Genomic DNA, 25,163 nt, shown 5'->3' with positions numbered 1-25,163 from the left:
TAAGCTATAGAAAAAGTATTCCTGAAATCATCTCATAAGCCCCGTTCCCTGCACGCAGCCATCTCCCTCCCGCTCCCCCAATCCTAGCCATAACGTTTTAGAGGGGGGCCCGACCTCCAAAAAATTTTCTTAGGGGGGGCTCAGAGTAAAAAAGTTTGAAGACCTCTGACCTAGACCGAGGGTCGGAAGTATAGTACATTGATTTACAGGACCAATCTCCAGGATTTAAGGTGAGTGGTGGGCAAGGTCCACGGTAGCACCAATAGTACATGACCAGCGGTACGAAGACGGCTGGATGCAGGGTACAAAACAGCGTTGCCTGCCCAATGCTTTTCAATAGGGATTGGCATCTGTAAAAAGAGGGTGTAGCCAGTCTGGCTGAACTAGCGAGTGGGCTCAGGCATTGGTATTCTTGTGGAAGGGGGCACTTGGTCCTCTTCTCCAAGGCTCAGGGGCGAGTGGTGTCTTTAGGCACCATGTTTTTCCTTACCGGAGCAGTTGTGGTAGAGAGGGCCTGCGTGCAGAGGCTGCAAGCGATGCTGGTGAGTTCAGGAGTGGTGAAACCACAATTGACCCACGCTCTGGAGGGCTGGGAAACTTGTTGTCCCACGTCCGCTCAGGCCGGAGGCGACAGGTGCAATGGTTCCTTCAGGTGTTCGGTTTTGGCGTTTCGGGAGGTCTCAGAGTCTTTTCTTAAGAGTTTCTTCAGAACAGATCCACTGTTCACGAGAGGTCTTGAGTCTCTTTTGAAGGCAAGCAGTCCTCCCAGATTTCTGGAGTCAAAAGCTGCAGGACGAGTCGACTTTGGTGCAGTTTTTGACAAGGGCTGAAGACTGGCCATTGGGCTTGGGGTCATAACAGGTGCTCTCTTCAGGATTCTCTCCTTTTGCAACTCTTCAGAGTGCTCTTGCCTCTTAGATTGTCAGGATGTGCTTCTCTGGTGCCAGGGACTCCCCTCAATACTGAATTTAGGGGTGTTGGAGAGAGTGTCGGGTAGTAGCCAATGAGCTACTTACCTGTAGGCTGACTACACCCTCCTATTACTATTTTTGTTGGGAAGTGGGCAAAACCCTGACCCTTGCTCGTTAATTCTCTCCAAGACAAGATGGGGTAATCTGAAGAAAAGGGGCCAGATCACCTACCACATCCTAGGGGTGGTGCTAGCTGAATGTAGGCACCCCCCTTAATTGAACACATTTTCTCGCCTGTCCTCCCACCAAAAGTGGAGCAGGACAAAAGGGGTTGGCATCCTCTACTATGAGAGAAACCAGCGTCCCATACCAAAGGCAGATGGTCTGCTTTGAAGCTCCCTTGCCTTGGTAGGCTTATCTGCAGGTCATCTTGTGGGAGCGGGTGGAAGACCACCCCCTGCCAGAGCTGGCCTGGTTTCTGGCCTCCATAGAGCGAAGGCCCTCACCCTTGGGTCCAGGAATTAATCTCTGGTGTCAAGTTGGCTAAAATCGGTCAGGCAGCACACCAGCAATTGTTACTGTTTCAGGGGGCACCTCTGAGGTGTCCTCTGGGAGCATGTTTTCATAAATCCAACACTGGAATCGGTGTGAGTTCATCAATACAAGATGTTTGATATCAGACATCCATATTTTCTGTGAAGCCATCATGTAGCTGGGGAACTTGTTTTGATCAGTGCCCAGCACGTTTTAACATGGCTTCCCTGTTCACTTGCACTGGCAGTAATCAAACTGTCCATTACAGGGGTATATTTCCTCATTCACTTATGACCTCACGTGAAGCATAGTGCACCCTGCCTTAGGGCAGTAAGGCTTACAGTAGGGGTGTCTTGCCTATACTGTATGCATGGTATTCAGGCATGGCACACTGGGATGTGCGCCATGCCACCCCTTCAGTTTCCTGTGCACCAAGAAATGCAACCTGCAATGGCATTGTGCATGATCTTGGTGAGGGGTCCCATGGGTGGCACAATTTGTTCTGCAATCCTAGTGGATCCTCTCCAGTCCCAATGCCGCAGGTACCAGGGTGCCATTTTACTAGGCACTTACAGGGGTTGCTGAAGTTGTGCCAATTATGGTACAGTTTTAGGGTAAGAACACTGATACTTGGACCCTGGTTAACAGGGACCCAGTACACCTCTGTCAAAGTTGCATAAAAACAGGCAAAAAGTGGGGGGTACTGTAACAAGTACCCAGTTCCCTACACTGAGCCTGCCCTGCCCCAGTTACCTCAGTCAGGCCCTCATAATCGCTCAACAAATTAACAGTTTAGCTATTAACAGCAACAATTTTCCTTAAACTTACGAGAGTGTACAGGTGGGGACTAAAATAAGTTATCCAATTGTAAACGTAATTTGTCAAACTGCAGGCATTCTTCCTGTATTTAAGATTGAAGGGCAGTTTCTCAAATACCCTTTTCTTAAGGGACTGGTTACATTCCTGCATCATTGCTTTTGACAAGTTAAATACAATACCCACTGGCCGCTAATTGTTGAAGTCTCTGCACAGAATACTTGTGAAGTAGACTAATGTGGGTGAATAGGGACCCAAGACTAACTGCACTTAAAGTCATGCCGGTCCGAAATGACGTTTCTCTCACAGGCCCCTTATCATGGCAGACCTGAAGCACCTAATGACACCGCACTTATCATATCACACTGTTCTTCTGATAGCAACATCAGTGCCATGGTGGAAGAGGAAAGCCAATCATCTGACTGGGTTGGATATTCTGCCTTCTCTCAATCCTCAGCAAAACAAAGCTGAAGCTGCTGTGGGGGTGACCTAGATAAGTGCTTTGAAGTATATGAGGCAGCCCTATATATGCATAGGGACCCAAAGGGGAATGGGGAGGGGAGTTTGTGGAAGCACATGCCCATTGCCGGGAGGGATACCTTATTGGCCCTTGAAGTTGCTGGCCAGATAACATATACCCCCATGAAGAACGCCCCTTATCTCTAAGTTGGGTTTGACCCCATGAGAAGTGTCGGTAGAAGTTCAGGGATAGCCAGAAGCAGTCCCACCAGTCATGGGTGGATTTTGTTGATTCTTCTAGTAGCTGATTGGATGGTTGGGTGAAGGGCAGCAAAATTAATTATTTTGATTGGCTCTACAATTTAACTATGAAGGAGCACATATCAAGTAATTATTTTACTGAGTTGTGCCTGCAAGCTTAGGAAGGAAACTGACGTCTGGATAGGCAACAGTGTCAAAGAAGGCATCCAGGAGTGATCACAGTAAGGAGAAGGACAAGATAATACAGAGAAGTTCCCAAATGCATGCCAAAAGAGCTTTGAGAGGAAGGATTTCCATACCTTTTCAGATCACAGAAGGGGAGGTTTTGATGGGGGTAAGCCCAGGGCACCCTTTCACGTACCCTGGTGATGGAAGAAGGGGTAAAGTGGGTACTCCTCTGTTCCAGGAAACCACCCACAGGTGGGAGTTTCAGAGGGGTGGCCAGTGCAGCCTTTGGGGAGGGTGGAAGGTTATTCCCAGGAGAGGAGGGTAGAGCATTCTCTAGAGTCCCTTAGTTGGGACTGGACCTAGAAGGTAAGCTGATGAGCCCTGAAGGTAGAAGGCATCAATTCCAGGAAGTCCCAAGTGAATAAGGTCCCTGCCACTGCTCTTGGGGATACCTGTGCCAGCCAGACCTAGGTGATGGTGAAGCTGGTGCTTTCCCTGAATAGTATCTGACCTGTTTGTAGGGTAACCCAGGTTAATGGGCAAGACCTTTCTGCGCTATGGCCCTGGTATTCCTAGAATAGGGAGAGTACTTGAGTAGAATAAAGTCATTGTGAGTCCCAGAACCCCGTGGACTGCATCCTTAGCAATCAGCCTCCCCTGGTGAGAAAAGAAAATAGCTGGAAGGTACAGTCGCCTAGAGCTCCCCAAAAATGCGTGTCCCAAAACGGATGGTATGGTAGCCCAGAAAAAAAGTAAGTGGTAGGAGGTGGATGAAATTCACAGTGGGAGGACCGGTGGGTCAGTGGTTATCTTCTCAGAGAGGAGAGCTCCGCCAGCTGACCCTGGGAGGCCACTTTTGTCCTGGAGGTGCTACTTGCGCTTTCACAGAGACCGAGGACAGAAGACCTGTGACAGACAGACCCCCTAGATGACACCAGCAATTTGTATCACCCTTATAGACTACATGTGCCCCCACGAAGTACTGGGCTGCCCTGAACTTAAAGGTCCTCTACAGGTTATCACTGCTGAGAGATGGCGGAAGAAAGAGTGGAAGGGGTGTTTCTAGCACCTCTTGATGCACCCACCTCCCCACCCTGAGAAACCTATGAGGTGAGAGAGCCCTCAGGAGCAAGTGGGGGTTACTCTTATGCCAGGTGGGAAGTGCAGGTGTGGAGAAGGGCTTCCCATGGGCAAGGTTAATGGCTAGGGATGATGTTGGCCGAGGGGTACAGGTAGGTACAGATGGGCATAGAACAGACGAGTGCCTCTGCATGTCCATGCTTTGTCACCTGAGCATGGAAGCGCATCAAGTAAATGATTCGTCTAGCCTGGTCTTGGACGGCATGTGTAGGAAATGCACTTTTTTTTTTCATGGTCACTCAGATTTTTTCACCTTTTGCTGAACGCAAAATTGTTGCTGGCTTTAGAACTCTGAGCACTTTAACCACACTAACCAGTGATTAAGTGTCTACGGTCCTCCTTTTCACATGGTAAAATTGGCATACTCCTAATTGAAATATTTAACTTGCCTAGAAGTCCCTAGTTTATGGTATAAAATATATCCAGGGTTTGGAAGTTAAATGCCACTAGCAGCCCCAATTGTGTCACCCACTGTAGTGGCAGTGGTTATCGTAAAGGAGTAGATGCAGAAGGACTTGGGCCCAGGAATTTGGGGGGCCCACTGCATCACAATTATGACTGACTACCTTTAAAAAAAAGGGGCATCCAAGCGTATTGTCCTTTCAAGCATTAGGACAGAGGTGATGATCCATCATGGTGGGGAAGAGGTAAAAGAGGCAGAGGAGATAGCCTGCTACTCAGGACTGCAGTTATCATTGGTGCAGCAAGTATAGTTGCATTGGGGTCAAAGAGTGTGAGGGGCTCACAACACCCCAATTATGGGGAGCAGTTTGTTTTGGGATATCTGTTTTTGTTTGATGCATTTGCCGTTTTATAAGTTTGATATTTGGTGCGGTTCATAAGCTATAGAAAAAGTATTCCTGAAATCATCTCATAAGCCCCGTTCCCTGCACGCAGCCATCTCCCTCCCGCTCCCCCAATCCTAGCCATAACGTTTTAGAGGGGGGCCCGACCTCCAAAAAATTTTCTTAGGGGGGGCTCAGAGTAAAAAAGTTTGAAGACCTCTGACCTAGACCGAGGGTCGGAAGTATAGTACATTGATTTACAGGACCAATCTCCAGGATTTAAGGTGAGTGGTGGGCAAGGTCCACGGTAGCACCAATAGTACATGACCAGCGGTACGAAGACGGCTGGATGCAGGGTACAAAACAGCGTTGCCTGCCCAATGCTTTTCAATAGGGATTGGCATCTGTAAAAAGAGGGTGTAGCCAGTCTGGCTGAACTAGCGAGTGGGCTCAGGCATTGGTATTCTTGTGGAAGGGGGCACTTGGTCCTCTTCTCCAAGGCTCAGGGGCGAGTGGTGTCTTTAGGCACCATGTTTTTCCTTACCGGAGCAGTTGTGGTAGCAAGCGATGCTGGTGAGTTCAGGAGTGGTGAAACCACAATTGACCCACGCTCTGGAGGGCTGGGAAACTTGTTGTCCCACGTCCGCTCAGGCCGGAGGCGACAGGTGCAATGGTTCCTTCAGGTGTTCGGTTTTGGCGTTTCGGGAGGTCTCAGAGTCTTTTCTTAAGAGTTTCTTCAGAACAGATCCACTGTTCACGAGAGGTCTTGAGTCTCTTTTGAAGGCAAGCAGTCCTCCCAGATTTCTGGAGTCAAAAGCTGCAGGACGAGTCGACTTTGGTGCAGTTTTTGACAAGGGCTGAAGACTGGCCATTGGGCTTGGGGTCATAACAGGTGCTCTCTTCAGGATTCTCTCCTTTTGCAACTCTTCAGAGTGCTCTTGCCTCTTAGATTGTCAGGATGTGCTTCTCTGGTGCCAGGGACTCCCCTCAATACTGAATTTAGGGGTGTTGGAGAGAGTGTCGGGTAGTAGCCAATGAGCTACTTACCTGTAGGCTGACTACACCCTCCTATTACTATTTTTGTTGGGAAGTGGGCAAAACCCTGACCCTTGCTCGTTAATTCTCTCCAAGACAAGATGGGGTAATCTGAAGAAAAGGGGCCAGATCACCTACCACATCCTAGGGGTGGTGCTAGCTGAATGTAGGCACCCCCCTTAATTGAACACATTTTCTCGCCTGTCCTCCCACCAAAAGTGGAGCAGGACAAAAGGGGTTGGCATCCTCTACTATGAGAGAAACCAGCGTCCCATACCAAAGGCAGATGGTCTGCTTTGAAGCTCCCTTGCCTTGGTAGGCTTATCTGCAGGTCATCTTGTGGGAGCGGGTGGAAGACCACCCCCTGCCAGAGCTGGCCTGGTTTCTGGCCTCCATAGAGCGAAGGCCCTCACCCTTGGGTCCAGGAATTAATCTCTGGTGTCAAGTTGGCTAAAATCGGTCAGGCAGCACACCAGCAATTGTTACTGTTTCAGGGGGCACCTCTGAGGTGTCCTCTGGGAGCATGTTTTCATAAATCCAACACTGGAATCGGTGTGAGTTCATCAATACAAGATGTTTGATATCAGACATCCATATTTTCTGTGAAGCCATCATGTAGCTGGGGAACTTGTTTTGATCAGTGCCCAGCACGTTTTAACATGGCTTCCCTGTTCACTTGCACTGGCAGTAATCAAACTGTCCATTACAGGGGTATATTTCCTCATTCACTTATGACCTCACGTGAAGCATAGTGCACCCTGCCTTAGGGCAGTAAGGCTTACAGTAGGGGTGTCTTGCCTATACTGTATGCATGGTATTCAGGCATGGCACACTGGGATGTGCGCCATGCCACCCCTTCAGTTTCCTGTGCACCAAGAAATGCAACCTGCAATGGCATTGTGCATGATCTTGGTGAGGGGTCCCATGGGTGGCACAATTTGTTCTGCAATCCTAGTGGATCCTCTCCAGTCCCAATGCCGCAGGTACCAGGGTGCCATTTTACTAGGCACTTACAGGGGTTGCTGAAGTTGTGCCAATTATGGTACAGTTTTAGGGTAAGAACACTGATACTTGGACCCTGGTTAACAGGGACCCAGTACACCTCTGTCAAAGTTGCATAAAAACAGGCAAAAAGTGGGGGGTACTGTAACAAGTACCCAGTTCCCTACACTGAGCCTGCCCTGCCCCAGTTACCTCAGTCAGGCCCTCATAATCGCTCAACAAATTAACAGTTTAGCTATTAACAGCAACAATTTTCCTTAAACTTACGAGAGTGTACAGGTGGGGACTAAAATAAGTTATCCAATTGTAAACGTAATTTGTCAAACTGCAGGCATTCTTCCTGTATTTAAGATTGAAGGGCAGTTTCTCAAATACCCTTTTCTTAAGGGACTGGTTACATTCCTGCATCATTGCTTTTGACAAGTTAAATACAATACCCACTGGCCGCTAATTGTTGAAGTCTCTGCACAGAATACTTGTGAAGTAGACTAATGTGGGTGAATAGGGACCCAAGACTAACTGCACTTAAAGTCATGCCGGTCCGAAATGACGTTTCTCTCACAGGCCCCTTATCATGGCAGACCTGAAGCACCTAATGACACCGCACTTATCATATCACACTGTTCTTCTGATAGCAACATCAGTGCCATGGTGGAAGAGGAAAGCCAATCATCTGACTGGGTTGGATATTCTGCCTTCTCTCAATCCTCAGCAAAACAAAGCTGAAGCTGCTGTGGGGGTGACCTAGATAAGTGCTTTGAAGTATATGAGGCAGCCCTATATATGCATAGGGACCCAAAGGGGAATGGGGAGGGGAGTTTGTGGAAGCACATGCCCATTGCCGGGAGGGATACCTTATTGGCCCTTGAAGTTGCTGGCCAGATAACATATACCCCCATGAAGAACGCCCCTTATCTCTAAGTTGGGTTTGACCCCATGAGAAGTGTCGGTAGAAGTTCAGGGATAGCCAGAAGCAGTCCCACCAGTCATGGGTGGATTTTGTTGATTCTTCTAGTAGCTGATTGGATGGTTGGGTGAAGGGCAGCAAAATTAATTATTTTGATTGGCTCTACAATTTAACTATGAAGGAGCACATATCAAGTAATTATTTTACTGAGTTGTGCCTGCAAGCTTAGGAAGGAAACTGACGTCTGGATAGGCAACAGTGTCAAAGAAGGCATCCAGGAGTGATCACAGTAAGGAGAAGGACAAGATAATACAGAGAAGTTCCCAAATGCATGCCAAAAGAGCTTTGAGAGGAAGGATTTCCATACCTTTTCAGATCACAGAAGGGGAGGTTTTGATGGGGGTAAGCCCAGGGCACCCTTTCACGTACCCTGGTGATGGAAGAAGGGGTAAAGTGGGTACTCCTCTGTTCCAGGAAACCACCCACAGGTGGGAGTTTCAGAGGGGTGGCCAGTGCAGCCTTTGGGGAGGGTGGAAGGTTATTCCCAGGAGAGGAGGGTAGAGCATTCTCTAGAGTCCCTTAGTTGGGACTGGACCTAGAAGGTAAGCTGATGAGCCCTGAAGGTAGAAGGCATCAATTCCAGGAAGTCCCAAGTGAATAAGGTCCCTGCCACTGCTCTTGGGGATACCTGTGCCAGCCAGACCTAGGTGATGGTGAAGCTGGTGCTTTCCCTGAATAGTATCTGACCTGTTTGTAGGGTAACCCAGGTTAATGGGCAAGACCTTTCTGCGCTATGGCCCTGGTATTCCTAGAATAGGGAGAGTACTTGAGTAGAATAAAGTCATTGTGAGTCCCAGAACCCCGTGGACTGCATCCTTAGCAATCAGCCTCCCCTGGTGAGAAAAGAAAATAGCTGGAAGGTACAGTCGCCTAGAGCTTCCCAAAAATGCGTGTCCCAAAACGGATGGTATGGTAGCCCAGAAAAAAAGTAAGTGGTAGGAGGTGGATGAAATTCACAGTGGGAGGACCGGTGGGTCAGTGGTTATCTTCTCAGAGAGGAGAGCTCCGCCAGCTGACCCTGGGAGGCCACTTTTGTCCTGGAGGTGCTACTTGCGCTTTCACAGAGACCGAGGACAGAAGACCTGTGACAGACAGACCCCCTAGATGACACCAGCAATTTGTATCACCCTTATAGACTACATGTGCCCCCACGAAGTACTGGGCTGCCCTGAACTTAAAGGTCCTCTACAGGTTATCACTGCTGAGAGATGGCGGAAGAAAGAGTGGAAGGGGTGTTTCTAGCACCTCTTGATGCACCCACCTCCCCACCCTGAGAAACCTATGAGGTGAGAGAGCCCTCAGGAGCAAGTGGGGGTTACTCTTATGCCAGGTGGGAAGTGCAGGTGTGGAGAAGGGCTTCCCATGGGCAAGGTTAATGGCTAGGGATGATGTTGGCCGAGGGGTACAGGTAGGTACAGATGGGCATAGAACAGACGAGTGCCTCTGCATGTCCATGCTTTGTCACCTGAGCATGGAAGCGCATCAAGTAAATGATTCGTCTAGCCTGGTCTTGGACGGCATGTGTAGGAAATGCACTTTTTTTTTTCATGGTCACTCAGATTTTTTCACCTTTTGCTGAACGCAAAATTGTTGCTGGCTTTAGAACTCTGAGCACTTTAACCACACTAACCAGTGATTAAGTGTCTACGGTCCTCCTTTTCACATGGTAAAATTGGCATACTCCTAATTGAAATATTTAACTTGCCTAGAAGTCCCTAGTTTATGGTATAAAATATATCCAGGGTTTGGAAGTTAAATGCCACTAGCAGCCCCAATTGTGTCACCCACTGTAGTGGCAGTGCAAACACTACTACAGGCTTAACTGTTGCAGTATAAAAATTATAATCCGATCTGTTAAAATAAACCCTTGTGAGAGGTCAAAACCTCCCTTTTAAATATTACAATGTCATTCTGTGTAGGCCTTGTAGCCCACAAAGCAGGTTGCATGGTATTTAAATTTAAGACATGCCCTTACAGTGACTAACACCCAAATGCTATTTTCACTGTGGCATGTACAGCTGTCCTATGTATAAATCTAGAGTACAGATTAAAATCGTAATTCTGTAATTTAGGAATGGGACTAGCTTGAGAAATAAACTATTTTTTTTGATAATTAAAAATTCAATTCAAAGGTGAAACAATATTAGGGAAAGGTAATTTTTTTAAAGTTACCTTTTCCATGCCTAATGTTCCTTGAGGTTAAGCTTACATTTGAATAGGTGTGAAATTCCCCAAGGAGCAAACAGTAGGCAGAGTTGGAGTCTATGGGCATCCTCTTTGACCCTATAAAATCCTGCTATAGTTGAAAATCCTGCCTGACCGGTCTGCTGGGTTTACATAGAACACTGGGGGCACACATGAAAGATAGAAAATAGGATTCCATCATAATTTTTATGGATCCACTGTCTGGTTTCTGCTTTGTTCTACTAGACTTCTGTCCCTGGGTTTATTGGGGTACTAACCTTAATTTGAGCTGTTGGTTGATGCTGGGGTGCACCGCACCGTATTTTTCCGTATCAGATATTTAGAAAGTGCAACAGAGAGAAAAACACATAGATCGGAAATATGAGGAAGAAAAAGGGGCAACACTGTGAAACTGAAATCCTGAACCTGCAAATGTGAGATAAAGGGGCAGGGAGTGTCTGGTAGTGGATTAAAGGCCATCATCCTTGGTGTTTGGATTTCCAGCATTTAAATGCATTGGCCGCTGACTTCTGTACAGTACTTCATGCACCATTACTTTCTTTCACAATTTAACCACTTAGCGGTACAGTGGCTGCTTCACACTAGATTTTAGTGTTGTATGTGGAAGGACACTAGGATTACCAAAGCACACTCCCCATTCACACCCACATCCCTCAACACCCTCAGAGCACAAGTTGAGAGCAGCCAAAGACTTTTACCATCTCAAATGGCCAAAGTGGGTATGATTAATCCTGTGAACTTTTAACCCATTGGTTAGGTCATACCCAGGAGTATTTCCCACTTACTAGCTAATGCCAGGCATAAAAGTTGCACCTTCACACACCCACTTCAGAACACTGCTGAACTTGAAGAAGAACAGAAGAGGACTGGATCTGCTGTCTGTGACCTGAGAGGAGACCTGAAGGACTGGGCCTGCTCCTTATTGTACCTAGGACAGGAAAGTGGACTCAAAGGGTCATATGGATAACCTCCTGTTCAAGCTACAGGGGTACAACAAGCTACAAGAGTCCTTTCCTTCATCCGCCTTGCTGACCAGTGGCAAATGGACATGGAGTGGACCCTGCTGTTGACCTCTACCTGACACCCTGGGAGTCTCAAAGTGCCTGCCCTGAGATCCTGGAGGGCTTTAAAAGTGTACTCCTCTGGTGGATTTGGACTTAAAGGACTACGTCAGGAGGTAAAACCTTTGACAAGGACACACCTGATTGGTGTATCCAACCAACGCTCCACTGCGGTCAGCTGAAAATTACACCTAAGTCCCAGTCTATGGTGACCATTTGCTATCATTGGCACTTTGTGCTTCTTATTGCTAGTCCTACATAACATTTTAAACCTGTTGGCGCTGGGTCATATCCACCCAAGAGGTTGAACTTAGGTAAATTTAGTGACTATGAGTGTTCACCATGACAAGGGTTGTGAACATTTCTTGAGGTGGTTAGTTTTTCACCCCTAAAAAATAATGCTATTTCTTACAATAGAGTATATAAATCTCTAGGACACCAATGGTAAACCACAGTATCTGCCCTGTGCCTTTTGTCCATATGTCACAAAGGGATTTCCTTTGATATGTTGCAACTCCAGCAGTAAGCATAGATCATTTTGTCCAGCAGGTAAAGGTAAGAAATAGAGGACATGCTAAGCCCCTGCTCCAATATATCTTTTTTTTTTTTTTTGCTTTTACCAGACTACGGCTGCCAACAGGCCCTGATCCACTTAAAGCACCATTTCAACACATATGAAAAATACATGACATTTGTTAGTACTTCATTCAATGGAGTCTCTGAGTAACATTAGTCCATGTCTCCTTTTTGGGGGGATGATTTCCTTGTCCATACCAGGTAATTTGAAAGAAATGAAGACATTTCCACTGATATGTTTTGCCTAGTTAGATTTTAGCATTTTCATCAGAGACACTAATAATCGATCTGTTTAGTCATGAAAACGTGTGAATACATAATTTTGTTAAACTAATTTGTCAGCTAATTGTATTCTTGCTACAAATACCATATCTATTTGCATATATAAAATGTATGCGTATCACACCTTGGTGGTGCATTGCGAGGCTTTATAACAGTGTCTGCTTTTGGATGGATTGTAGACATTGAGGCTAAACATGGGAAGTCTCATTTTGAAGCCGTTGTAATTGAGGCACAAACTCTTATTAGTCAGGAAATTACCTTACTTTTTTCAATACAGAAGCTTCACCAGGTAATACCTGGTGACCTCTCTACAGGAAGAAACTGCAGTATTTACAGTTTGGCTGCTTGGAATGGGTAAACATGCATGATCATAGTGTGCAAGTAATAATGGGTACCGCTTGGTATCCGCATTTACAGGCTGCAGTATAACTCCCTAAAAACAGATGTTTCAATAGGAAGGTTTAAATAGTTTGATTATTATCAAAATTACTTGATGATGACGTCTGCAGGTTGTGGTTACTTTTTGAAATCTAGTATTATGTTTTTACCTGTGCGTCCATGCTTCTATTATGACACTAATCGCTTGAGGACTAGTCCAAGGAGCACTCTCCTTCGATAGAGCGCTGATCACGCAGACCATAGATCACATGGCCTAGACCCACAGTGGTGTTTGCTCACCACCCTCAGGTTTGTTCTGACAGTAATATGAAGGGTGACCTTTCAGTCCAACCGGTGGTGCACATTTATTAAAACATTAATAGAACCAGTTTTGCACCTTTACTGTTACTTACCTTCTTGTAGATAGCTGTTAGTAGCCAGCAGACTGAGTGTACCTCAGCAGAACTGTTTCAGACTCGCCCTGCAATGGATATCTGTTGTATGCCGCTATGAGAATAAAAGGTACAGGATTCATCGATTGGATCTGTTACATCACTATTGAAAATTGTGTTGTTTCTTTGGTAAATTTTCAGAGGAATACAATTCCCAAACAGAATGCTTGTGGCTAAACAGTAAAGACACACATGTCTGAACATTTAATAATATACTTGTCACCAATAATGAAAATGGAGGGGTGGATAGAGCCACCAGCATTTTTGTCACCACAACTAAATCCTAGATTATCCTTTTGTGAGTTGGTAAATTACTGCTAGAGATTCATTTGAGGACTACCCCAGCAGCCCTCAAGAAAATGCTACCTATTTATGTATGGGAAGTCCCTCAGAGAAATTTCCAGAAATGTGCCCTGATGAAGCATCCTGTGAAAGCTTGGTTTAGGAGGATGGAGGAGTCTCCGCCTGGAGACGAGGGTAAAAGCACCCGTGTGGGCTGCGTGTTAGAGCAGAGTGTACCCTGGATACAGTCTTATTGCAAAGGTTCGAATTCGCTTCCCTGCATGCATGGTTCCTCTTAGTAGTCTTCTGCAGGGGACTATGCGAAGCTCGGTGCTGAATGCGTGGTGCCCTTATGCCATTGAAGGCTGAGGGCAGACTGCTGGATGGCCCTGTGTTTACCGGTGAGTCATTATCTGCTGTGCATGCCCCTCCAGTTCTAATGTACAGCAAAAACGTAGCTAGAAGAGTAGAGGTTAGTGAAAGTAGAGGCTGCCATGCAGAGCCGAACGCAGAATGAGGATACCGATGCACCTCCCAAAACAGAAGGAAAGAAACTCTCTTACAGAGCATTTGTCATTAAAATGTTATCACTGCTTGGTCCGTGACGATTTTGTTACTCGCGACTGCGTCATGCATGTATATATTTCTATGTTATCTTCATGTTAAGCAAGAAGGTGAATCCTCGAAAGTAATTCAGTAACGTTTGATGCACTGCTAAGGAAAATATGAAGTCTGTTTTAAAAATGTGCAGGAGAAATAAACTAAGGCATGTACAACAGCAAAGGCAGGTGTCCTACACAGGCTAAATGCTATGTAACATCCATCGTAATTTTGCATCCGAGCAAAGGGCAGTTGTGTAAATAAAATCAGGCATGATCCTCCACTAACGCCATTGATGACTCTTGCTAATGTTTCACGTTTCTAAGGGCCAGATGTCCGACCCTTCCAATTTGTGAGTCACAAATTACATAGTTTTGCGACTTACAATTTACAACTCGCAAATAGGAATGTACAACAGTGTCTCAGACACTGTTTGCGATTCCTGATGGGGTTGCAAATAGCCTGCCTCCTTAATATTCATGTGGTAGGTGCAATTTGCAACCCCGTTAGGAATGGCTAGCACTCCCGTGGATGGTGGGCTGCTGGGGTCAGCAGACCACCATGTCTGTGACTGCTTAAAAAAAAAGGCGTTAAAAAAAAAGGCAGTCCGTTTTCCTTAAAGGAAAACGGGAAGTGTTCAAAAAAGAAAAATTAAACGTTTCTGTTTCATTTAAGAGTAGGCAGTGGTCCGTGGGACCACTGCCAGCTCTTAAAAAAAAATATTTTCACTGCCAGTCACAAAGGGGAAGGGGTCCCCAGGGGACCCCTACCTGTTTATGAGTGGCTTACCGCCTACTTGAAGTAGGTGGTGAACTCCGAGTGTTTTGCGACCGCATTTGTGGAACAGTTGTTTAAAGCCACAAACTGAATGAATTCGGTTTCTATAACGTTTCTAAATTCTGTGGATTTTGATTGTAGCTTTCATATTCTAATTTTTTTTCCACCATCCAGATACCAGCCTCTATTCTTGGAGCCCTTTGGGTTACAAGCCGATTCTCCTACGCACGAGGTTACTATACTGGAGGTATGATACTCTTAAATGGGAGCAGAGCATAATTTTGTAAGGTTCATCCGCTGTATTGCAAATGTAATTTAGCTACTAATATTGCATTCAGTTGTGGTGTATTAAATACATAACTACTTGTAATAGCCGTTTAGTAAGCTACTTCAACCTTGTCCTTTGATTATGTTGGCTTTCAGAAGTATTCAGCATAATCTCTAGATGGTGTTGAGACATCCAGAGAATGCCATGCCCTTGCAGAAACATTTATAATGATGCTTTGAGGTCTTGTAGGTTGAAATCTGTCTTGAAATAGTCCTTCAACCTCATCCTTAATCTGATAACTGTGAATTTACCACAACATAATACAAATGTTTGATAACAAAGTGAATGCTGTGTGAGCTTTAGTGTCTTACAATAATATAGCACCATAGGTAAATTTCTTTAGTAAAGTAGCTATTTTTCAAGTGATCTCTTTTAAGCCAACATCTTTTCTATCCTATTTCGCCTTCTGCCTAATTGTAGATATATAATTGTAAATGTGCTACAGCAGCGACGGAGGTCCGATCTGTTGGCTTCCCACAGTGAAGTTGATTATAAAAATACATATTGGAACATCCTTTTAAATGTTCAATGAGATCACATTTTCGTATATGTACAATGTACTAACATTTACTCATGGTAGAACATTTTATGCATAAGTAAAAGTTCACATTAATGCATGACTGGTGCTGCAAATTCTTCACTAATCTTACACAATTATGTTGAGTTGCTAGATTTATAATGGTGGGATAAGATACTGCTAACACACTTCAATGTATGTTTAAAGCACTCTGAAATTCACTTGAACACCACTGTTCAAATATAGTTATGGTTACGAATTAAAATTGAAGAACCACCGAAGTACTTTAATTATGGTTGGCTAAACAAACTATAGCTTGCACAACAGCCATGAAAACAATTATTTGCACACCAAATGCAGTGCACGTGTTCTCACCCTTGATGTAACCTATGACATTTCAAATGTTGTAAGTAAGCTTACAGATTACATATAATATTATTTTTAACACTGTGAAAGAGACAACTATAGATATTATATTATTTATTGGTCTGAGTATGTATTGTTATTGAATTATGTTCTTTCAGGTGTTTTTACTAATTGGTATACATGTTGTGAGGTTATAAACTCGGCAGCTTGTGTGCGATGTACGGATGGTCCAGGAATCACTTACTGGTCTCTTTCTGCCATGGCTTTGTCAAATGGACTAGTGCGCACATGTTCTGATATCCCCCATTTCTGATAAGCAGGATGAGTATTGTGTCTTCAAGAAAAGAACAATTTTTCATGTGGTTTGTGGATACCTGAGGCCTTAGCTCAAAATGCCCTTTAAAATGTAAAATAGTCTGCAGAGTAGATAGGAAATCCTCGGACTAAGCAGGAATTTCTGCCCTGGTTATTAGATGTGCTGAGTCAGCAGTCTCAGAATAAGCCCACGGGCTCAACGCATTAAAAAAAAGTCTAGTTCATTTTAATCTCCCTCAATAAAGTTGAGTTTTTCGCCTTCCAAAGGTGTTCGTAGATTGCAGACTATTTTTTTAGACCATGGACTCGGACCTAAAATTATGCCCTTTCTCCGTGACCTCGATAAGAGGACTGCAGATCATGAATTGCACATTTGCCACTTTAATTTCCCCAAATCCCTCCGCGATCGCAAATGCTAGGATGTATTCTCTGTACTGCGTCGCAGACTATCCAAAGGGGGCCCACTACAGGTCAATACGGTTTACCTTCTTATCAAGATGTAGACTATAGGTGCCATTTTTAGGTCTCACCTGAGCCAGCGCATGTGCTACTCTGGCGAGACTTTAAGTGAGTGGGCTTTAAAAAGCAGACCACAGCTTTTTGTGTGGCCTAGAGCATGCGGTTACCAGCCGCGGTCGGTAGGGGAGTACCTGCCGGGGCGGTGACGTGGGGAGGGGGAGGGGCAGGGTGCGGGTTAGTAATGTATGGTTTGCAGGTAAGTAAGCATTTAAATAAATCAAACGAATTTCGTTGCGCGCACTGCATCCCCAAATGCAATGCAGTGCGCGCAACAAAATTCGTTTGATTTATTTAAATGTTTCCTTACCTGCAAACCTTCATTATCCATACATTACTAACCCCCACCCTACCCCTTCCACCTCCCCACGTCACCGCCCCGGCAGGTACTTCCCTACCGAGTGCGGCTGGCGGTTACGTGCGCGGTTACGAGCACAGGCACAATTTGGCTTTCCTGTCTCGTGCATCACTCGCAGGCACCCTTAGAGCGTGCGATCGCGATCAGTTTCACCTTCACGGCCTGTTTTCATTTCACGCTTGCTCCCCCATCTTGGCTACAGTTTATTAGGAGGACTCAGCTCTCCACAATCCAGTGCAGGGGGGCCACCACCAAGACAACAGAGGCTGCTCTCACCTAGAGGTTGTGCCGCCAGAGACCATGCAGACAGATACTAACTCCAAGGAAGCTCCAGAACCACTGAGAGACCCGCAACTACACTGCAGAAGCCTCCGGTGGTTCTGTTGTTCCAGTTGTTAGTTCGTTCGGCTCATCTGAGTACTTTTCTCCCACCCCCTATGGCTTGCACTCACCCATGTGCGTTAATGCCCCTTCTTTGTTTTGTCACCCTGCTCTCTTGCCTGTGTACTACTTATCTCTCTATGCTGCCCATTTTGCATACTTCTCCCCGCTCTGTGTTGCTCCCGCTCGTACCCCCTATGATGTGTTGATCCCGCTCTTGCCCCCTATGATGTGGTGATCCCGCTCTTGCCCCCTATGATGTGTTGCTTCCGCTCTTGCTCCCTGTGTTGTGTTGCTTCTGATCTTGCTCCTTGAGTTGTGTTGCTTCCGCTCTTGCTCCCTGTGTTGGGTTGCTTCCACTCTTGCTCCCTGTGTTGTGTAGCTTCCCCTCTTGCCCCCTGTGTTGGGTTGCTTCCGGTCTTGCCCCCTGTGTTGTGTTGCTTCCTCTCTTGCCGCCTGTGTTGTTGTCTGTGTTCCTTATCCTCCCTGTTGCTATTCATTGACCCCCCTTTGCATGTTGCTTCCTTGTACCCAGCCTCCATGCTATTTATACCCTAACCACCTTCAGTGTTGCTTACGCCCTTGCCTTTTGTGTTTCTTCCTTCAACCCGGCATTCTATGTTGCTCTCCGTGCTATAGTTTTTGCTTCCCACCGCCTTTCCGTATTGCTGTCCCCACCTTTCTGTATTGCTTCCCCTGGCCCAGTCTAGAAAGAAAAAAAAATGCATTTCACTTTTAACCGATTTAACTTGGATCGAAAGGTGTGGAAAAATAATTGTACATCATTTTGTAAACATACAGATGTATGGTGTACATGCCTGCGAAATGACGTGGTCAACCTCGTCGTAGGATTTTTTGGGCCAGTTTAGCCATTTTGTACAGCATCATGAAAAACCATTGACAAAGCCATTAGGTTCCAACAACAAGTAACATTGGCTTTGCAAATGGTTGTTCAAATTTAGGTCTGTGAATAATTGCCAACATTTTCCAACAAGAAGAACTAGAACATTGCATGTTGCAATACCACTTACAGATTGACAGTTCCTCGTGATGGGTTCCTCACAAGTGAAATGATGTGCAGTCATGAAGCATACGTTTGTTGCAGGTCAGAGAATTTTACAGGAGTCAAATGCTACATATTGCATATGTATCATTTGACTCCTGTAAAATTCTGAAATATAAATTACCTTGCATAAATGAGCGAGCGTTGATCACTCACTCCAACACTGTTTTATTTAATAACTCAAGCTGTAGCTGCAAGGCGACCATTTCAAAATGCTGCACCGAATGCAGATTTTCCTAGCTTTTGCGCCTAAAAGTTTCCAGTTCGATTGAGGATACTGTGTTATTTAGACTTTTGAGAATAATTAGATCTTCGATGTGCCAATTCATCGAATAATAGTGTTATCACTTGTATCCCATGTTTTGTGACTGCTCATGTATCTAGAAAAAAGTATGTGTCGTTTGATAGGGGAACGATCTACTGTCCCTCCTCTTTTGCAGCAGATTTTTTAGGTCTCGCCTAGCGAACGCAGCGCATGCGCTGCTTCACTTTGGCGAGACTCTATTGTTGTCGCTTTGGTGCAGAAGGGAGACAAAACATATGCGCGCCCGGACAACCGATGTGCACGCTCACGGCGTGTGCATCAGCTTGGGCCCGGTCAGCACATGGGCACGCACACGGCGTGTCTTTCAGCTTGCGGCGTATTGTAAGGTTTTTATAAGCAGTGCAGCATGTTGCCTTCAACTTTAACAATGGCACCCCTCCTTTCTTTCCCCGCCGTTAAGATAAAGGTGGCATACTGTGCTGCTTAAGAAAAAAATACAATATTGAAAAAATATATTTTTACTAGCCGCGCCTTTCTTTTCTTCGGCGCCGTTGGTTTGTCCCCTAGGTGGCTGGAATGAATGTAGGTAGTGCCTGTGGGCCTGCTGCCTTTCAGGAGTAGCTCTGGCTGCTGTCCTGTGCCGGGTGGTGTTCCTCAGTGCTGCGCCTCTAGATGGCCCTGGGCGCGCCTGTCCCCATCTCTCGTTCGTGGCCCTGGGCGGGGCTCCTGTGTACTGCCATCTGGGTATACATTGCTCTGCGCGCTCATCCCCTGCGTGCGCCTCCCCCAGGGCCGGTGGGCAGCAGGCACCCGGGACGCCGGCTGCGTGGAATGTCAAGTGAGCCACAGAGCAGTGAGGCGGTGTCAAGGGAAGGAATGTGGTAGCACTCGATGTACCATGGCCTCTGAACCGTGGAAGAGGGAGAAGTGGAGCCACATACCAGAGAACACTGGGCAGGGCCCATCCACCACAGGCTGAGTGACCCCCCCCGCCCCGTACACACGAGCACCCACAATGCTGTCACAGTCTGCAGTTACAATCCATTGCCATCATACCCGCATATTGACACCCACGCGGTCTCCAAAACCATGCCACCCTTCACACAGACACTCCTACACAACTGCCAACGATAACCTCGACATACACTGACACCGACGCACCTTTCCCCCTTCCACTCAGGCACCGCAAACTGCCAACTCACACAATGACCCCCGCATGCGGGCGACCCCCTGACTACTTCCTACACACAGACACTCCACTCTGGTACACCAAGTCATTACTCACACAAAATCATGAATAGCACTGACATACTCTCATACACTGACTGCCCACACTTCTACACCATTGCCATAGTATCCCTCCCCCCGACCAGCACTGACAACCCAGCGAATACCCTTCCCCCCTCACATTACCCACACACTGAGCCACCCTACCCTGTCGCTGCACACCGAAAAACCCCAACTTCACGCCGATCACTGACGCACCCACACTGACAGGCTCCCCGGAATACCACCCTGTTACCTGTGACCATGCCACCCGTCAGTACTCCGCTCACCGGATGACACCCTCATCATGCCTCCCTACTCTATGAAACACCGATGCTTCCTTCACTGACCCCCCCGCCCCCCTAGTTTCAAGTTTTTATTATTATGTTTTGGCTCTCACTGAGGGCCACATAAGAAAATTAAACATACAAAAGTACTGTAATAACAGATTAAAAAAGAAAAACAAAATATACGCCCCCCTACAGACACTGATGCCCTGATGCCCTGATGCTCCACGCGCCATACTGTGTATTATGTCATCGAAATGTGTAAAACACCTGGACACCGAGCAGATTGTTTTCACTTTGCCCATTTTGAATTAAATCGGTTTATCTTCATAGTATTTTCGCAACATGCAAAAGCGTGTTAAGAGGGCAGAAGAACGTGAGCAGCAGTGAGGGATCACACTCCGGACTCCATATACAAGGCAGTATGACTTGCGTTCCTAGAGCCAGGCGGGTCTGATCAGGGGTGTCGCTTGATCACTTCGATTGTGGGGGGTTAGAGAGGGGATGTGAGCTTCAGGTTTTCCAAAAATCACTTTGGATGGAATGTTAAAATGCATAATACAAGCAAGCAGGGCTTATGAGAGGGGCTTTAGGAGCAGTTTTAAGGGAGAATAATACAGATTGGTGGGGGAGCTAGTTGAGGAAAAAACACAATTTTTTTAAAATTGCCAATATTTTCGAAGTTTTTGAAATTTGACAGACACCTCACCATACCAGACTGAAAGCACCTGTTCTAAACTATTCACCAGAAAATACATAAATTATTGGTTTGAAACACCCCCCTGAAGCTACGTCCCTGATTCTGGAAACCGGCAGGTCCTGATGCCCATCCCAACTCTAGGCGGCCACCAATGATGCCTGCGCTCTCCGCGAGCACGTTCACATAGAGAGAAGGCGCTCCCAGGAGTGTGGTCAGGTGGTTGTCCACTCTGAAGCAGCAGAAGCCCAACTCCTCGAGGTACTAATAAGCTACCAGAAAATACTTTGCAGAGTCCACACCAGGACAGACAAATGTGCAACCCCAGAGGGGTGGTTAAGCCCCGGTTCTAATTGGCCCCTCCCCCCCCCGTTTCAGGTCGAAATGTTGAAAATCTCCACTTTCTCGGTCTGGACTGCATATATTATTCACAGAGAGACAATATTAATTCAAGCAATCGCCTCCATGCTATGGATGTAAATGTAGCATTTATGAGAGTTTGAGCTATTGACATTGCAAATATCAATGCCTTTTTGTTTTGTTTTGGTTTTAAAAACATAAATAAAAGGCATTGTCATTTACAATGCCATTAGCTTAAACTCTGGTAACTTCGAGACCTATTACATTGCGAAATGCTTGTTTTATTATCCATTTACACTTGTCTCACATGCCCTTTTGAGACATTGAGCTCCACTCCGTGGATGTGCCACCCTTTTAGGTGAAAGTTTCTTATCCAAGCCATCCTTTGTGTGTTTTTTATTTTTTTTCCTGGTTCTAGAACCACAATGTGAGTGGATTCTGCTGGGCCCCTCTTCAGTTGTTGGTCTGTAAATGATTGGGTGATAACTAGTGAAGACTGACCACTGATGGCTAATTCCCTCTTCTCACGGGTAAGTTTATAATCAGCCGTACATCTGGCATCTCCTCTCAATTTCAAGAGTTTCTATTCAATGCGTCATAAAGGCGTCTATTTGCATCCCCACATGGCATCCCTGCATTGTACTCCACGGAATTCAATGCCACTGCACCCTATGCCTCTATACTCTGCAACACCCTCCTCTAATGCACTCTACACCAGTCTTCTCTACTCTATGCCACTCTATGCTACTCCACACTATGCCATTCCAATACACAACACTGACACTCCACTGTACTCCTGTCTTCGCCATTCCACTCCGTGGCACGCCACTCTCTCCTCTGTGCCACTAACTTTTAGTCATGCTGACAAGAAGCCATGCTGGTGTACAACCTGGCTAAAACACATTGGCAAAGCCAATAGCTCTTGCATAGCCAAGGCTTATTGGCTTTGTCAATGCTTGCTCCTGCTTTTGATGGCTTGCCTCAGGCAGACCAACTATGCGCCAGAAGACTTGTCCTAGTTGGGATGGGCCTTCCACTGCATTGCCCCGAACAGTTCTGTTGTGGATGAGCTGCAGCAAGAGGTTCCTACCGGTAGAGCCAATTGATGCTCCGCAGTTGGAAATCTGGTTGCGCTCCCACATCTCAATTAGACAGTGGAATTGAAAGTTTGGTGAATGGGTGAACTGTCCTTTTACTCCCATTCTCCCATTATGCTCTAAATGACCCCACTGAGTGCTTGAGATGGGAAATAATATGCTTTTTTCAAAAATATTTTAGGAAGTCTTGATGTCCAGACACAGTCCTCGAGGCCCCTCAATCAAATCCGATCCTCAAGATAACCACCAGACATGTAAACGATTCCTGAAATTCGGACATGATTTTGACCCTCGAGGACTGAAGTTGGACGCCCATAGGCTTGACGGTTGTAGCCTTCTAACAATCAATTGCCTCACAGCTGATAAAAATTGTTTTTGGAGGGAAAGTAACTGGCACTTTTCTCAAACATATATGTTCAAGGGAACGAATGTTTTTTTTTCTAGCCTTTTCCATAATTTGGTCAATAAATTAAGTCAAATATATATGATAAATCTGTAAGCCTGATAGGATTGTATATGTATGACGTAATTTGCATTGCGTGTTGTAACATCCAGGCTGTTTTAGTGATGTCATGTTCATATAATAGCAGAACTTTGTATGAGATCAAAGTGAGTATTATTCTTATGAGTTAATTGATTTTTATTAATTTATTTACAGATCCACAAAAAAGAATGCACGGCGCATATGGCTACATTGGCTACTTTGGAGTGATGATTTTGACAATAGCATCTGCTTTGCAGCTTCTGGGTTTCATTTGATTTAAGCTCATTGTAATCCATATCTAAGGGGGATTTTTCTAAGATGTGTAATCACAAATGTAAAAACCAGTGCTCTGTTTGTCTAAACGATAGTATACATTGTTTGATTTAGCTGCATACTAACCTGTGTTTCATTCAATTCCAATCCGTGGTGTAAACCCACAAAGGACCTTTTTCATTTTTGGTGTAAACTGTACATGTAGCTGTTTTCGTTGCATAAATCATGTTACGTGTTCTTTTTACTATTGTTGTAATCTTTATTCCATGTGTAACACCTGTACATGGAGGAATACACTATTTTTAATCACAATTTACCCATCCTTGTGTTTCTTAACTCTCATAATACAGATTCTACAGGTGTAGTATCATTTGTGTTTTTCCCAACCATTAGAGTATTTGGTAGCTGTACGAGTGCTTGACGGAAACTATCTCTAAATCAGGCCAAATGATTCGCCGGTTCATAGGGTAGCCCAGCGCACAGTAAACCCAGTTTAAAAACGCAGTAGTCAATTGTAGACTGTAAAGTCAACCTTTAAGTCCTTTTGGAGCTCCTTCATTTTTTAAATAAAATTACATTTAGATGGTTTACTGCGGGTGCGGCCCGCAGCTGGAGTGAGCTAGAGAACGAGGCTGATTCCCCTTCCCTGCTAGCACGCTTCCAGTTCTATAGAGTGAGACACGCTTTAAAAGCCCTATTGGGGGAGGATATGGAGGAACCCGCGGTAGTTACAGCCTTTGAATACATTATCGACGCTAAGACCCCTACTAAATTGATCACCAACTTGTACCGCATTGCCCTCTCTGAGAGGACGGCGGATTACGCCAAGCCGAGATTAAAATGGCAGGCTGACTTGCAAATAGAACTAAGGGAGGAGATGTGGCAGTATTGCTGCACGAGTACGAGAAAGGTGTCCTTGAATGGACGACATAGATTATTGCATTTTAAATATTTAAACAGAACTTATTACACTCCTGAACGATTACACAGATATGGTTTGAGGGATAACTCTACATGTGAAAGGTGTGGTGATCCTCTTGCTGATTTCCTACACGTGGCCTGGTCCTGTCCAGGCGTCTTGATGTTCTAGCACGCAGTCTACAAAGATGTAAACGAGGTCACGCAGCTGACTCTGACCCCAGACCCATTGCTGGCCCTACTGGGCTATTCCAAGCCCTTACGTCCGATGCACAGGAGTTTGGTTGATATGGCCTTCCTCTTGGCCAGAAAATGTGTTGCCAGCAAATGGATGCGGGGCCCGGCCCCTACAATAACACATTGGTCCAGGGAAATGACATATTGCAGCACACAGACAGAGTTATACAATGAATTATTGCCACCCCGTAATAGGCCCAAAAACTTCTGGTCCCTGTTCCTGGACAGACGACATGCACTGGCCACTGCGGAGACTGAGGCTGCTAGCGCACAGGAGGGTGTTGATGCCCAAGCTGGGGTTGCTGATCCCTATTCTCAGACTGATTAACAGATCCACTACAGGATTTGAGATGGGGTGCCCTCCGAGGTTGTGCCTGTCAGGGGGTTTTCTGGAAGATAGGGAAAAGGTCAGCTCACTTGTAATACCTGGGTTCCAGGTGTGTGGCATACTGGATGGTGCTTTTGGTCATATGCATGGGTTGTTATCTTTGCCAATGTACTCCTAGCGTTGTGTTCGAGTCCACAGACTGTGTATCTAATGTTGATACTGAATGCCAATGATTGTAGTGAGTGTATGTTCTTCAGAAAATGCCAATAAAATAAATTTATTAAAAAAAAAAAATACATTTGGATGAATTGTCTTAAAGGTAATCTCTTGCAGTGTTCATCGACAGGTATTGACATTGTGGGTAAGCCTATGTATCAATGTATACAAATAATATACAAAGCAAATTATCCCCGTAC

At 45.6% G+C, this 25,163-nt stretch overlaps 1 protein-coding gene across 1 annotated transcript in view; it reads left to right on the top strand.

Annotated features, from left to right (window-relative positions):
* The window catches only part of LOC144823846 (glutathione S-transferase 3, mitochondrial-like), a 71,831-nt gene extending 48,251 nt beyond the window's left edge, over positions 1–23,580 (top strand). Inside the window, exons 3-4 of the mRNA XM_078682717.1 lie at positions 14,866–14,938; positions 23,166–23,580. Coding sequence (XP_078538843.1) covers positions 14,866–14,938; positions 23,166–23,266 — 174 coding nt within the window. The 3' untranslated portion in view covers positions 23,267–23,580. The remainder of the gene's footprint in view (positions 1–14,865; positions 14,939–23,165) is intronic.
* The last annotated feature ends 1,583 nt before the right edge of the window (positions 23,581–25,163 follow it).

This window comes from Lissotriton helveticus, chromosome 3_1 (genome assembly GCF_964261635.1).
Source record: "Lissotriton helveticus chromosome 3_1, aLisHel1.1, whole genome shotgun sequence".
NCBI classification, from domain to species: domain Eukaryota; kingdom Metazoa; phylum Chordata; class Amphibia; order Caudata; family Salamandridae; genus Lissotriton; species Lissotriton helveticus.
Note: the sequence above shows the minus strand (reverse complement) of the source record. Positions and strands in the feature narration are given on the sequence as shown.